The sequence below is a fragment of the Lontra canadensis genome, unplaced genomic scaffold (assembly GCF_010015895.1).
Source record: "Lontra canadensis isolate GAN:19392208 unplaced genomic scaffold, GSC_riverotter_1.0 scaffold101, whole genome shotgun sequence".
Taxonomy (NCBI): domain Eukaryota; kingdom Metazoa; phylum Chordata; class Mammalia; order Carnivora; family Mustelidae; genus Lontra; species Lontra canadensis.
In genome coordinates this window covers 1433243-1446711 of record NW_022631095.1, presented here as the reverse complement: position 1 = coordinate 1446711, position 13469 = coordinate 1433243, and the positions used below count along the sequence as shown (strand labels likewise).

At 36.7% G+C, this 13469-nt stretch overlaps 1 protein-coding gene across 1 annotated transcript in view; it reads left to right on the top strand.

Moving 5' to 3' along the window:
• NSD3 (nuclear receptor binding SET domain protein 3) overlaps nucleotides 1–13469 on the top strand; it is a 118115-nt gene that overhangs the window by 68671 nt on the left and 35975 nt on the right. The window contains 6 exon segments of the mRNA XM_032838075.1: nucleotides 2066–2192; nucleotides 5920–6020; nucleotides 8138–8183; nucleotides 11116–11246; nucleotides 11629–11757; nucleotides 12667–12793. Coding sequence (XP_032693966.1) covers nucleotides 2066–2192; nucleotides 5920–6020; nucleotides 8138–8183; nucleotides 11116–11246; nucleotides 11629–11757; nucleotides 12667–12793 — 661 coding nt within the window.

Genomic DNA, 13469 nt, shown 5'->3' with positions numbered 1-13469 from the left:
TTTAGGACACTTATATTTAAACTTTTAGACTTTAAAATTATGTGATAACATTTGTAATGTTTATTCCGTATACCTCTTCACTGTCCTCCAAACCCTTACCACAGTTGTAGGCTTATGAATTCAATTTAGTGGCACCTTGTGTGTGTGTCCTTTTTTCCTCTGCTTATTTCCTAACATTGTCATGTGCACCTGAAAATAATTAAATATAAGTATGCCTCATCAGTGCTATATTTTTCCAAGTTTTTATCTAAATTCCAGGTATTTAACATACAGTGTAATATTAGTTTCAGGTGTAGAATTTAGTGATTGAACACTGACATATGACACCCGGTGCTTAAGTGATAATAGTTTACTAGAGAGAAGTATAAGGATTCTCTGTTAATTTGTTTCTGACTGTAGGTTCAACTGATTTCAGTAAGACTAAACTACTTGGAAAGACTTAAGTTACAGTCTCCACTTGGTTCTGTTGACAGCTTGGAATAGCAAAGGAATACCTTGCTACTTATTTTTAATGCAAATTGGCTTCATTCTTGGAGCTAGTTTTTATCTGCATTTGGATATACAAATCAAACTTTGTCACCGTGCTCCAAAGAGTGCTATTTAAATGAAATTGAGGATAAAGTTGTCTTTTTATTTATTTTTATTTATTTATTCATTTATTCATTTATTTAAATTTCTAAAAAAGAGTTATTTATTAGAGAGAGAGCACTCCCCACACATGAGGGGTCTGCAGGCAGGGGCAGAGGGAGAGAGAGAATCTCAGGCAGACTCTCCACCTAGTGTGGGGGGACGGTGGGGGACTCAGTCTCACGACCCTGAGATCATGACCTGAGCCAAAATTAAGAGTTGGAGGCTTAACTGCCTGAGCCACCCATGCATCCCCAAACTCATCTTTTTAAAATGAAGACCTTAAAAATGCATATTTTTGCAAACCACTCCTTTATTTCATTGTGTTAAAATACCTAAAATGAGACAGAGCTGTAATTATAGCTGCCTTCTATCTGCTCCAAATTGCTTATTGGGTACACATTTTGGTCATCATGAATGTCAGATTTCTGTATCTAAGGATATTCTTGTCTTTTTTTTTTTTTTTTGAGATTTTATTTCTTTATTTGACAGAGAGCTATAGAGAGAGCACAAGTAGGCAGAGTAGCAGCCAGAGCACAAGTAGGCAGAGAAGCAGGCTCTCCGCTGAGCAGGGAGTCTGATGCAGGCTCAGTCTAGGACCTCGGGATCATGACCTGAGCCAAAGGCAGATGCTTTAACCGACTGAGCCTCCCAGGCGCCCCTATATTCTTGTCTTTTGAGACATGTTGACATTTTCAATTGGAGAAAAACAACTATCATATGATCTCCCTGATATGAGGAAGTGGAGATGCAACATGGGGAGTTTGGGGGGTAGGAAAAGAATAAATGAAACAAGATGGGATCGGGAGGGAGACAAACCATAAGAGACTCTTAATCTCACAAAACAAACTGAGGGTTGCGGGGGGTGGGGGCGGGGGCGGGGGTGTAGGGAGAGGGTGGTGGGGTTATGGACATTGGGGAGGGTATGTGCTATGGTGAGTGCTGTGAAGTGTGTAAACCTGGCGATTCACAGACCTGTACCCCTGGGGCTAATAATACATTATATGTTTATAAAAATATTTTTTTTTAAATCTTAAAAAAATAAAAGACATGCTGACATTTTGATTTGTGTAGTAAGGTACTTAACCAAATGAGAATGACTCAAGTTCTTTTCCTGTGATGAGGTAAAGGGAAAGACTATTCAGACAAGAAAACATTTTGGTATTGACAGAAAACTAGGTGATACTGGTTCAGTTTTTAGTGATATACCTCATGTGGAATCATTTTTTTTTTTTCCTCACATAATCTCATTATACATTTTAGAATACATCCCGATAATTTAATAAAATTGCTCTGGTAACGGCAAAGATGATAAATTAACTACAATCAAAGAGTGTGTAAAATTCAAGCAAATCATGACCATCTTAAGCTGTCTTTGTAAGCCAATTAATGCCATTTGCCTGGTAATCACCTATTTTTAATTTGTCTTATTTTAAAGGGAATTGGTAACAAAACGGAAATAAGTGTCAGGGGACAGGAAAGACTTATAATTTCTACACCAAACCAGAGAAATGAAAAGGCAACTCAGAATATATCATCTCCTGAAGCAACATCTGGTCCTACAGGTGGGTAAGGAATGAAGAGTATGTAGATCCATTTTAAGAGGTCATAGTTCTGTTTTGCTATAACATTGTAACTGCATTCCTAAGAAACTTTTAGTTATCAAAATCAAATTATATTTTAAAAAATTAAGTTATGAAAGCATTTATTTCAATAGGGAAGAATAGGGGCTAGGGAGCTTTATTCATAGTAAGTTATTTTTCTTACAGGAGTTTAAGTTAATAAGAAGGTTCTGTAATTAAAACTTAATTAAAATTAAAAAGAGTATAGTTATGAAATCTGTACACATCTGAGTAAATGCACATCTGATTATCTCTCTTTGCATGAAAATGACAACTTTACTTTTCTAGCTCTATTAACACCTTCTTACCATTTCATTCTTAATCTTTTATTAGAAACTAATTGACAGATGCCCATGCTTTTTTATTATTTTTAGGTATAGTAGATGTTAGTAAGTAGGGGACTTAGGGCCTAATTCTCCTATTATAATTCTGTTCTCTGATTAACAGATACCACAAATAGAAAATCAAACCATATTTTCTTGTTTAAAAGAGAAATGCCTATATTTAGTAAGGTTGTACCTTTGGAATAGTCAAAGTAATTTTTTTTTAGGGACTGACATACTAAGTATCTTATTTTTAACTGAGTTTCTGGTTGGTTTGGTTTATATAATAGTATTACTGCTTCCTACAGCCATCAAGAAAAGAGTTAGATTGTCAACTGGTTTGGTCATTTAGAATCTTAGTTTAGGAGAAAGGACTTTGTTTCACCTTGTTCTTTAAAAAAATTTTTGGAATCAAATCAAAGGGACCAAATAATTTTCTAGAAGGAATAAAATCTTGAGAATTGAGGTAGTAGCCTTGAATCAGTAGTAACTCAGGCAGAATTGTGACTGAGTGGCACAAAGGGGCAAATAGTTTTGTAAGGGAAACTTTGAGTAAGATTCTTATTATTTTAAGAGCTAAAATAAAAGCAGTCATTGTTCAGGAAAGAATTTGGGCTAGCTTTTCTATAAAAAAAAAAAAGGTGAAGGGGTGCTACAAGATAGGGAGAGGTGGTGGCAGGGGAGATGGGACATATATTGGATGGGGCATGCAAAACGTTATGCCTTTATCCAAATTTGAATTGGGAAGGGAAGCTGTGTTAAAGTAAGGAGAGAGTAGCAAAGTCCAGAACCAGATTTGCAACTTGTATCATTTCACAATACTGTATAAAAAAATGAAATTACGATGTTAAAGAAATGAGTAAGTGGACTTAAAAGATTTTGCATTAATTAACCATAATTGAAAACATCTGTTCCTTCTTTGAAGATTTAAAGAATTTTTTGGCCTCAGCTCTCCATAGTCAGGTGCATCAATTTTGTTATCTTTCTTTACACTAAACTGTTGTAATTTGTCTGGTTTAAGTGTTACACTTAGCCTAGGGGGATATCTATTTAAATATCTACATTCTCCTATTTAGGGAGAATGTAGACTCTTCATATTAGATTGATCTTAAATATTACACTTTTTAAAATTTTTTTATTTTTATTTTTATTTTTTAATTATTATTTTTTTAAAGATTTTATTTATTTATCTGACAGACTGAGGTCACAAGTAGGCAGAGAGGCAGGCAGAGAGAGAGAGGAGGAAGCAGGCTCCCCGGGGAGCGGAGAACTCGATGTGGGGCTCTATCCCAGGACCCTGGGATCATGACCTGAGCCGAAGGCAGAGGCTTAACCCACTGAGCCACCCAGGCGCCCCTACACTCTTTTTAAAAAGATTTTATTTATTTATTTATTTGACAGCGAGAGATCACAAGCAGGCAGAGAGGCAGACAGAGACAGAAAGGGAAGCAGGCTCCCCGCCGAGCAGAGAGCCCGATGTGGGGCTTGATCCCAGGACCCTGAGATCATGACCCGAGCCGAAGGCAGAGGCTTTAACCCACTGAGCTACCGAAGCGCCCCAGAACATTTTCTTTTCATGTAGTCTTTTCGCTGTAAGATTAAAGTTTTGCTATAAATTTATTTTTTTGTAAGTGAAAGGTAAAGTGGAAGGTTCTGATTCTTTATATCTGGAATAAGTGCAATTCCTTCTTTAAGCAGGTGCTATATTTAGGTTGTAAATTAATGAGTGCTCTAAAGCTTTGACATTGGTTTAAATTTGGTTACCAGCTGTGGTTGATGAGCATATTTTGCCTTTTTAAATGACCGTTTTGCTTCTTGTAGAAATAACTTCAGTAGTTGAAGAGTGAGAGAAAAGACTTGATCTCCCTTCAGAAACCAGTTGTATCATCATCTCAGTTGGTGTCAACTACTAGACAGAATTCTTGAGCCTTTTCTAGTAAATTTAGAGGGTGCATAGAGTGTGTGGCACTGCTAATTTCTGTGATTTGAAGAATTGTATTTGCCTTTATAATCGATTTCTAAACTATTATCCAGAGATGGTCACCTCCTCTCTCTCAGGACACAAATGCAGTACTTTTTAGTGGTTTTAATATGGTAGATTTTATGTGTTCTTTCGGTAGCTTTCAGAACAATTAAAAGAAGTCGTGTTGCTTTATTTTCTATAAGATAGATCAAATAACCATCTCTACTTAATGGAACAGTTATGTTGTCATCCTCAAAACAAGTGAAGCTATTTTGTTTTAAGCATTTCTATTTTCATTTTGCTCTTTCCTGATAGGTGATTGATGATTATACTAAAGTCTGGATTTCTGGGATACTCAGGTGTCTGTGAGTGTAGGATATCTGTTGTCTTAGTGAATGTTTCCATCAGTGTAAGCAGCAGAGTGAGGATGAAGGAAGGAGCCAACACCTTCATTTGTGACTTTTCTGCTAGAAAAGCAGACACAGCTGCTTGACACAACTCAGGAACAATACATTAGTATCAGACTACCTCCTTCTTCCCCAAAACAGACATAGTTGGATCCTTCTTTGTTTTGGCTTTGAACTAAGGTGAAGGAAACCATTTACACATAGACAAGAACAATGAAACCACAAAAGATAAAGGTAATGGGGAAGGTTTTATTGAAGTAACTTCTGCCTGCTTTGATAAGAGCTTTCTCCCCTGGCAAGGTGTGGAAGGGTGATTATTATGTAGGAAGGACCATGCAGGTGGTCCGAGCACTGAAAAGATGGAGAACAGCTGCACCGCAGGCATCATTCCTTCTCAGGATTCCAGAATGAGTCGTTCCTGACTTAGCGTTCTTTCCAGTTGTGGTCTTCATTCTAAGTTTTATCCTGTCCAGAGTAGGGTCCATGTGAGGTTATTTTCTTTTTTTCTGTTTACTTCCAAAAAATTTTACTGTTTAAAAAATACTATTAGTTTCTGTTTTACTATTTAACATGAAAAACCTTGCTAACTTGTTTCAGAAAGTTTTTCATGACTCATTATTTCTAAAGCTTAACAAGCTCCTTGGCATCCAAATTAATGATTTGGTTTTGGCCACATCTTTGTGCCCTTTTCCCCTGTTGTTGTTAATAATATACAGTAGCAAAAATTCATATAGGTACACCAAACGCCGTTCAACATTTTACAGATAGGGTTAATTTAATTCATTTGTTAAAATGAAAAATATGTAGTACAGATTGAACTTTTAGTGATTTACAGTTGAAAGACCAAAAATAAAACAAAACAATAATAAAACAAAGTAATGGATAAGAAAAGCAGGGAATTGGATCAAATCTTAACTAAATGAATGTCAAGTCATCCTTAAATGAGTTTTTGTTTGTTCCTTTAAATCACCTCTTAGGCTCAGTAGAGAAGAAGCAACAGAGAAGATCGATTAGAACTCGTTCTGAATCAGAGAAATCTACCGAGGTTGTGCCAAAGAAGAAGATCAAAAAGGAGCAGGTTGGCTTCCTACATGTAGAGAGTTAAAACATTGTATTTGTAAATGTTGTGGCTTATATCGTATCTTAAAAGAAAGAGAAACTTTCCCCAACCTGGGTTTCCTTTTTCTGGACTATCTTATGCTTCTGTCCTAGTGAGTTCCAGTGCCCAGTTCTAATACAGCCATCCCTGTGATTCTGCTTCAGGCATTTTCACAGAGAATAGTCAGGCTTCAGGAGATGGGAAGCCAGTGGTTTAAGATTCTTAAAGAATTCCTCACATTTATTTTGAAATATCTGTTACGAACAAAATGATTTCATGTTTTCATGATTTTTAGTCCCCCCTGTCCTTTTAAATTTTGATTTTTTGTTTAAGCTGCTGGTATGTATTGTTTTTATTTTTTAAACAAATCAAATTAATTTAACTATGAGAATTATATTTAAGACACAGATAATCATAGATGATCTGGTTTTTCTGTTGGTATCACAGATTTTTTGGAATGTTATTTTCCCAGTGGAATGGCACTCACCTGTGATTGAGTTATCAGAAACACCATTTAATAAGTAAAAACCAAAAAAGGAGGGACATTTGACTCAAGGGTATTAAACCAGTGTAATCAATGTAGTAATATGCATATTAAATTACCTTTTCAAAGAAAGTTTTAGAAACCATTATTCCTTGAAATTAAACTCACAATAAGAATTTTTCCTAACTTTTTAAAGTGGAAGAATATCCATTTTTTATAGCCCAGACAGCTGCTGTTAAGCAAAAAGAATTCTGAATAGTATTAGTTCCAGTAAGCTTTATATTTTTAAAACCACTTAATATGGAAGTGTGGACTTTTCTATTCAAATTATTTCCTTCACAATGTAAACTTCCAAACTTAAAAGGTGATTTTGTGGGTGCTCTGTGGTATCTCCAAGCATGTAAAACAATTTTCCCAGGATCATTTAACTAAAATTTAAATAATATCCTAATTTGTCATTCATTTACCATAATTAACTTTCATACTTAGGAAATTATATTCCAAAAAATCTTTCTAAGCTCTTGCAAATCTATAGCATTCATTACCAAAATGAGGTTGTGATTTTTCCAGCTGGTTCCCAAATTCAGATGTGACCAGTCAGTTTAAAATTAATTAGCAGAATGAATATAAAAAGTGGGACAAATTGTTAATGCCACTATGTTATAGTTAGTAGTAGAACAATAACAGTGACTGTTTAGAAGATTTTATATTTGTATTACTAATTGTATCTTAAAAAAGCGCTTCTGTTGTATGTTTTTTTACCTGTTGTAAAAAAAATAAAAAAATTTTTTAAAAAGCTTAGAACAATCCTTAAATATTTACAAAATGTGTTTCAACATGCATATCTCACCACATCTTAAAGAAACCTAAAATTCAATTCATAGCTAAAACAGGAACTCCTCCAAACAGCATCATTTCTTTAATTCCAATGGTTCAAGCCGCAGATTACCACGTGTTTTACATATACATTGGCAGAATAACTTCTGATCTCGCTCTCCTAATGTAGGATCAAGACACTGTTCATAAGACACTCAAGAAAGTGCTTTTGCAATATCACAAACTTATTTTCTTAAGTTTGTACTAGCAGCAAAAGTATTGAGCTTCCAGCTGTATGGAGCCCTGTAGCACTCTCTACAGAGAGGGTCCTGATTCCCAGCAACTTAGCTGTGAGTGCAGGCGCGGAAGGGTCTTAAAGTGGCGTGAGTTACATTAACCTGAGTATCATAGTAAGTAAAAATTTATCCTAACGTCTTTGGGGTGGGAGGGGTTTATAGCAACATCGGGGCTGGTTGCAGAAACAACCCCTCTCCTGCCTCCCAGACACTGAGGAAAGGATTCCTGTTCTCATATACCAAGGGAATGGTGGGAAAAGTCTTTCCTAGAGAGCATGTGGCTGTGTGTTGTCACTTGGAATTCAGCATAGGCAGTTAGGATTTAAACCCTCCCTGACCTTGAGACAGAGAAACTTTACCCAGAAGATGGGACGGAGTTCAGATTTCAGATACATGAATCATTCATCATTACTTAGATTGATGGAAGTATTGTTTTTTTCCCTCTGTTAATTAAAAGTGAAAAAATTCCTTGTTAATGGTATATTTTTCTATCCAAACAGGTTGAAACAGTTCCTCAGGCTACAGTGAAGACTGGATTACAGAAAGGTGAGTTATTATAATGTTGCCTTGCATTTCCTTGATTAAAACCAATATTTAAGAATTACTTATTTGTACTTCATGTATTTTTGTTTGTCTCTGTAAATCACTGTTGTTGCTCTTCAGTCCAAAATTTGTGTGAAATTGAAGTATTTCCTGGTGTGTGTGTGTGTGTGTGTGTGTGTTTTAGAGTTGATCTTATTCTGTACCTCCATGTGTAAGGTCTTACTTGTTTTGGTAAATTGGAGAACACCATGTAGACTTGATACTGTTTCTAACTTTTCTCCATGAGATTCTGGGGTTTCACTGGTTTATAAACTAGGGATGTGACGAATCCATTTTTTTTGGTATTCGACTGAATACCGAATAGTAGCTATTAATGTTTGTCAAACATGGACTATGACAAATCAGACAAGACAACCCGATTGAAAAAAATCTTGCCACGTTTATTTTGACAGTGCTGTAAAATCTTTTTTTTTTTAAATTAAAATGATTTGTAGCATATTTATGGCCATTATTAGATGACCTTATGCAAATCTTATTTGAGATATGCACAAAGTTTAAGAAACCTTAAACTTATATCCATATTTTCTGTGTGCAATTTGACTACAGTACAAACTCCATAGCATGATTCGTGCGTTTTTGGTGAGATCATTCAAACTGTATTTGATACCTGTAGTTTACTCTGGGCAAATTGCATTATTTAAAAAAAAAATAAAAAAAAAAACACCAGCCTCTCTGCATTCTCGGGGAGAAGTCTGCAGCGATGGTCTCCGTGGAGATCCTCAGCAGAACTGAACAGCCTCTCGGAGGGAACACTGCTTGGCGGAGCTCCAAGAAAAGACATCGCGATCGCTGCGAGATTAGGAGGCCTGATTGCGTTGTGTTTCCACCATTCCACAGGGTCGGCGGACCGGGGAGTGCAGGGCTCTGTCAGATTCAGTGACAGCTCCGTCTCCGCAGCGATTGAGGAAACTGTGGACTGAGATTCCTGTACAATTTCATCCCAGAAACTCCAGACTTGGAGTCTCCATGCAAGATTTCTTTGTCGGCGGCTCGATAAACAGTTTCTTTGTTTTCAATTTTGATTTCGCCAATCATCATTATTGGCATTTTCCTGCCTGGTTTCTTCTTCAAGACTCTGAACAATTGCTTTAACATTCAGATGATTTTTTTTTTTTTTTTTTTTTTTTTTTGGTCTGAGCTGGATGGGTACAGCTTAAATCATGGGTCCAGCCTAAAAACCACCGTTTAACTTACACTGATCAATTTCAACATGGACTGTTTTTGTTTTTTTGGTTTTTTGTTTTTAAATAAAGCATCATTAATGCACATCTGCAGGGTTTTGCCAAACAGCCCAAACTGTATACATTACAATCATTAAAAGCTCTTATTTTTTTTAATATTAGTGCCGTTATCATGGAGAACAGCATGGCAGCTGTCTTTGGCAGTCTGTCATTTTTCTAGCATTTTCAGAAACTCATCGGAAATGGCGGTACCTGTGTTTTCCCTTCGAAAGCCTCTCAGTACAGCACTCCTGTTCCTCTGTTAAAACTCCTTGTTAATCCAGTGATCTTTTAGGCCAAGGAAATACTTTGTGGTGGTGTTCTGGGTCCACACACCAGCAATGAAGGAGATAGATTTGTGTACTTGTGTTTTTTAATCAGCGTTAACATGGGCAGGCACCCTCATTTATAGATGTAAGGAAACATTCAGTGAAAAAACTTGTAGAATGGGATGTGATAACAAGGTTCCAGTAATCTGAGCAGTCTAAAGAGGCCCACATCCTCCACCACAGAACATGGCTATATTCCAAGTGCTACTCACTCAGCCTGTTGCGGATCTTCATGGCCTCAGGAGACTTGTTTCTCCATGGTCTCTTCTGGACTGCACACTTCCACCATAGCTTGCTGGGCTGATCTAGATGTCTGTTTGTTGTATGGAAATTTTGGGGGAAAAAAAAAATCCAAAACACAAACTGTGGGTTGAAATATTAACCGTCTCCTTGGTTCCCTGGTATTCACCGTGCCTGATCTGCACATTTCATCGTGGCTGTTTCTGTATAGCCTATACTGCATTAGCCCAAGAGATTGTTGCTTTGTAACTTTTTGCACTATTGTTTTGGCTGGATTTGTATTACACACAGTTTTAAAAAAAATTCCACACTATTCTCTGCCTTTTTTTTTTTTTTTTTTTTTTTTTTATATTTATTCCTTCCCGCACAAATTCCACATAGAGGCCTCTCATCCAGCTCTTCGTGATTTGGCTGCACTTGAACATTGATTGTCCATTACAACCCTCAGCAATGTGCCTCCTAGATGGCATGACATATGTAGATGTGCTGCAGCACTTGTTAATGGTCACAATAAATGCCACTTCACCAAGGAAGTCTCAGATGAACAATTACGAACATCCAAAATTTATTCGGGGGGCAATAATCAACTGAATTGCAAAATTCGGGGGAAAATGGCACTATCCGTGTACGAATCGAATACAAATCAAAGATTTGTCACATCCCTAATAAAAACAAGATGGAGATGTCTCTGCGACCATATTTGTAAGCTACACAGTGTGTTGGGTTTTATGTCTTCCCCCTCCAAATTGAATGGTTCCTTGGATTGCTCCAAATCAATCGGCTGTCCTGTAGTTTTGAAAGAATTGGTTTTTAGCATGAAACTTAGGCTCTGTTGACTGAAAATAGCTTTAGAGCAGGAGCACTGAATTAAATGTTTTAATAGAGCGGTTGTAAATTAAATCACTCAATATCAGGAAGGTCAGAAGCTTCTGAAGTTTTGACTCGTGACTTCAGCATTACAAAGAGAGCTGTGCTTTTTCCACACTACAGATGAGTTTGGGGAAAGAAATAATCTCCCACAAACAAAAATGAAAACAACAAACCTTAAGCACTATTTTAGGATTAATTTCGGTATGTTGTATTAAGGTGCCAGCGAGATTTCAGATTCCTGTAAACCTCTAAAGAAAAGGAGTCGCGCCTCAACTGATGTAGAAATGACTAGCTCAGCGTACAGAGACACCTCTGACTCCGATTCCAGAGGGCTGAGTGACCTGCAGGTAAGTATGTTCAAGGCTCAGGGCACCTTGCTCTCTCTTTTGCTTTGCAAGATGTACAAAATGCTTTGCCTGACTTATTTGGGGAGACTGCGGAATTTTTTAAATACTCAGGGAACGAATCATTTTGGTTATCTTGTAATTTATGAATGTCTTAATTTTGCTGATCTCTTATGTAACAAACATAGTTTCTGTGTTTTTAAATTTCAACTACTGTTTCTCTCAAAACATCAGGCAAATGGTATCCAGGGGTTTTAGAAAGAAAGGAAAAAAAAAAGAGGTGTCAAGGTTTATTTGAGCAAATCTTGGTAGGATTTTCATAGCACCTCACTTGAAGGAAATTTTTGTTTCATTTTTCTTACAAAGTGTTATGTTTTCCATGTAGGTAGGCTTTGGAAAGCAAGTAGATAGCCCTTCCGCTACTGCAGATGCAGATGTTTCTGATGTGCAGTCCGTGGATTCAAGTTTGTCAAGAAGAGGCGTTGGAGTCAGTAAGAAGGACACTGTGTGTCAGGTAGGCCAGCGATGGATAGCTTGAAATAATTGCTTTTAACAGTCAGCCAGTAATATACTTATCCTTCAGCTGGAGAGAGTAGTATCTTTCTAAATTATATTACTTTAAAGCTATAGGTAAAAGCCATTTCTGGCTCTTTTCTGTCCACACAAGTGCCAATCTTCGTTGTGATACTCAGTTATCAATTAGAGGTAAATGGGGGCTATCTGGCTGCCTCAGTTGGTAGAACACGCAACTCTTGATCCTTGGGTTTGTGAGTTCAAGCCCCATGTTGGGCCTAGAGCTTACTTACCAAAAAAGTAAATGGCAGATGATTTATTTTAAAAAACATTTTCCTAAATTTAAGTTGGTATTACCTCTTGTGATGTATATTTACCCTTTTGAAAAACACTGCTTTGCCCTGTGAAGAAAGGTTCAAGAAGTGCAGATTCCAAAGAAGGAATCATGAAAGATCAAGTATGCCTTTTAAACTTTATACCATATTGGGTCTGGAAATAGTTATCTAATTCAGTGGTTCTTTTTTTTTTTTTTTAATGTATTAAATTTAGGAGTCTTCCTATATTTTCATTATTTTTGTCATGATGAGCACTGGATGATGTATGGAATTGTTGAATCACTATATTATACACCTGAAACCAATATAGCATTGTGTTAACTAAGTGGAATTAAAATTAAAACTTTAAAAAAAAAATAAAAAATTAACTTCAGTGATTCTTAAAGTGAGGACCAAGGACCAGCAGCATCAGCATTGTCAAGATACTGATAGAAATGCAAATTCTTGGGCCCCACCGTAGATTTGCTGAATCAGAAACTGGGAGAGGGACCCAGTAGTCTGAGTCTTAACAGACCCTGCAAGTGATTCTGATGCCTGCTAAAGTTTGAGAACTACTGCTTTTTGCCATATTGCAGATCTGTGAAAGCTCTGGTGACTCTCTGATCCCCTGTGAGGGAGAGTGCTGCAAACACTTTCACCTGGAGTGCCTGGGATTGGCATCACTCCCTGATGGAAAGTTCATGTGTGTGGAATGTAAAACCGGTAAGTTTACTTGGTTTGATCAATACGAAAAGACAGGTGAGAAGGAATGTGCCATGCCAGCATCCCCCATGACATCTAGTTCTCTTACCACTGTTATATAGCTCTCACCCCCCACTCCCACAGATATTTCAACAAATTAAGACCATTCAGAGATTGGGATTCCTAAAATCCAAAGAGTGGTTAGCAATATTACTGTCAAATTCCCTCTTACCAGTGCTTTTATTGTGAATCTATCAAATCATTGAGGTGGATTTTTATCAAAACAACTATGCAAAATATGTAGATTGAATTACTTTTTAGATGGGTTTGTGAGTTTTGTGTTAAATAGATTGGGTTAAAGTCCCTTGACTTTAATATTAAAGACTGGAATAAGCATCAATCACAATCTATAACCAGGGTTCCTATATTTTTATTGGAAAGGTGGAACTATTAGAAGTTGTTTTTTGGACACTGGGGGTTTTGGATTCACCATTTTTTCTTATCTCCCACCTCATACAGACTACTGCTGATCAAAACAATTTGTGGAGAAAGATTAACACTTTACCCACAGTCAAAAGACAACGTATAATGAAACTGAGATTTAAGCCCGGGAAGTAGCTTAACCCCAGATTCTTTACACTTTATTATTGCCTTCTACTGTCTTGACTAAGTAGGATGAAGGTTATATTTCATATGT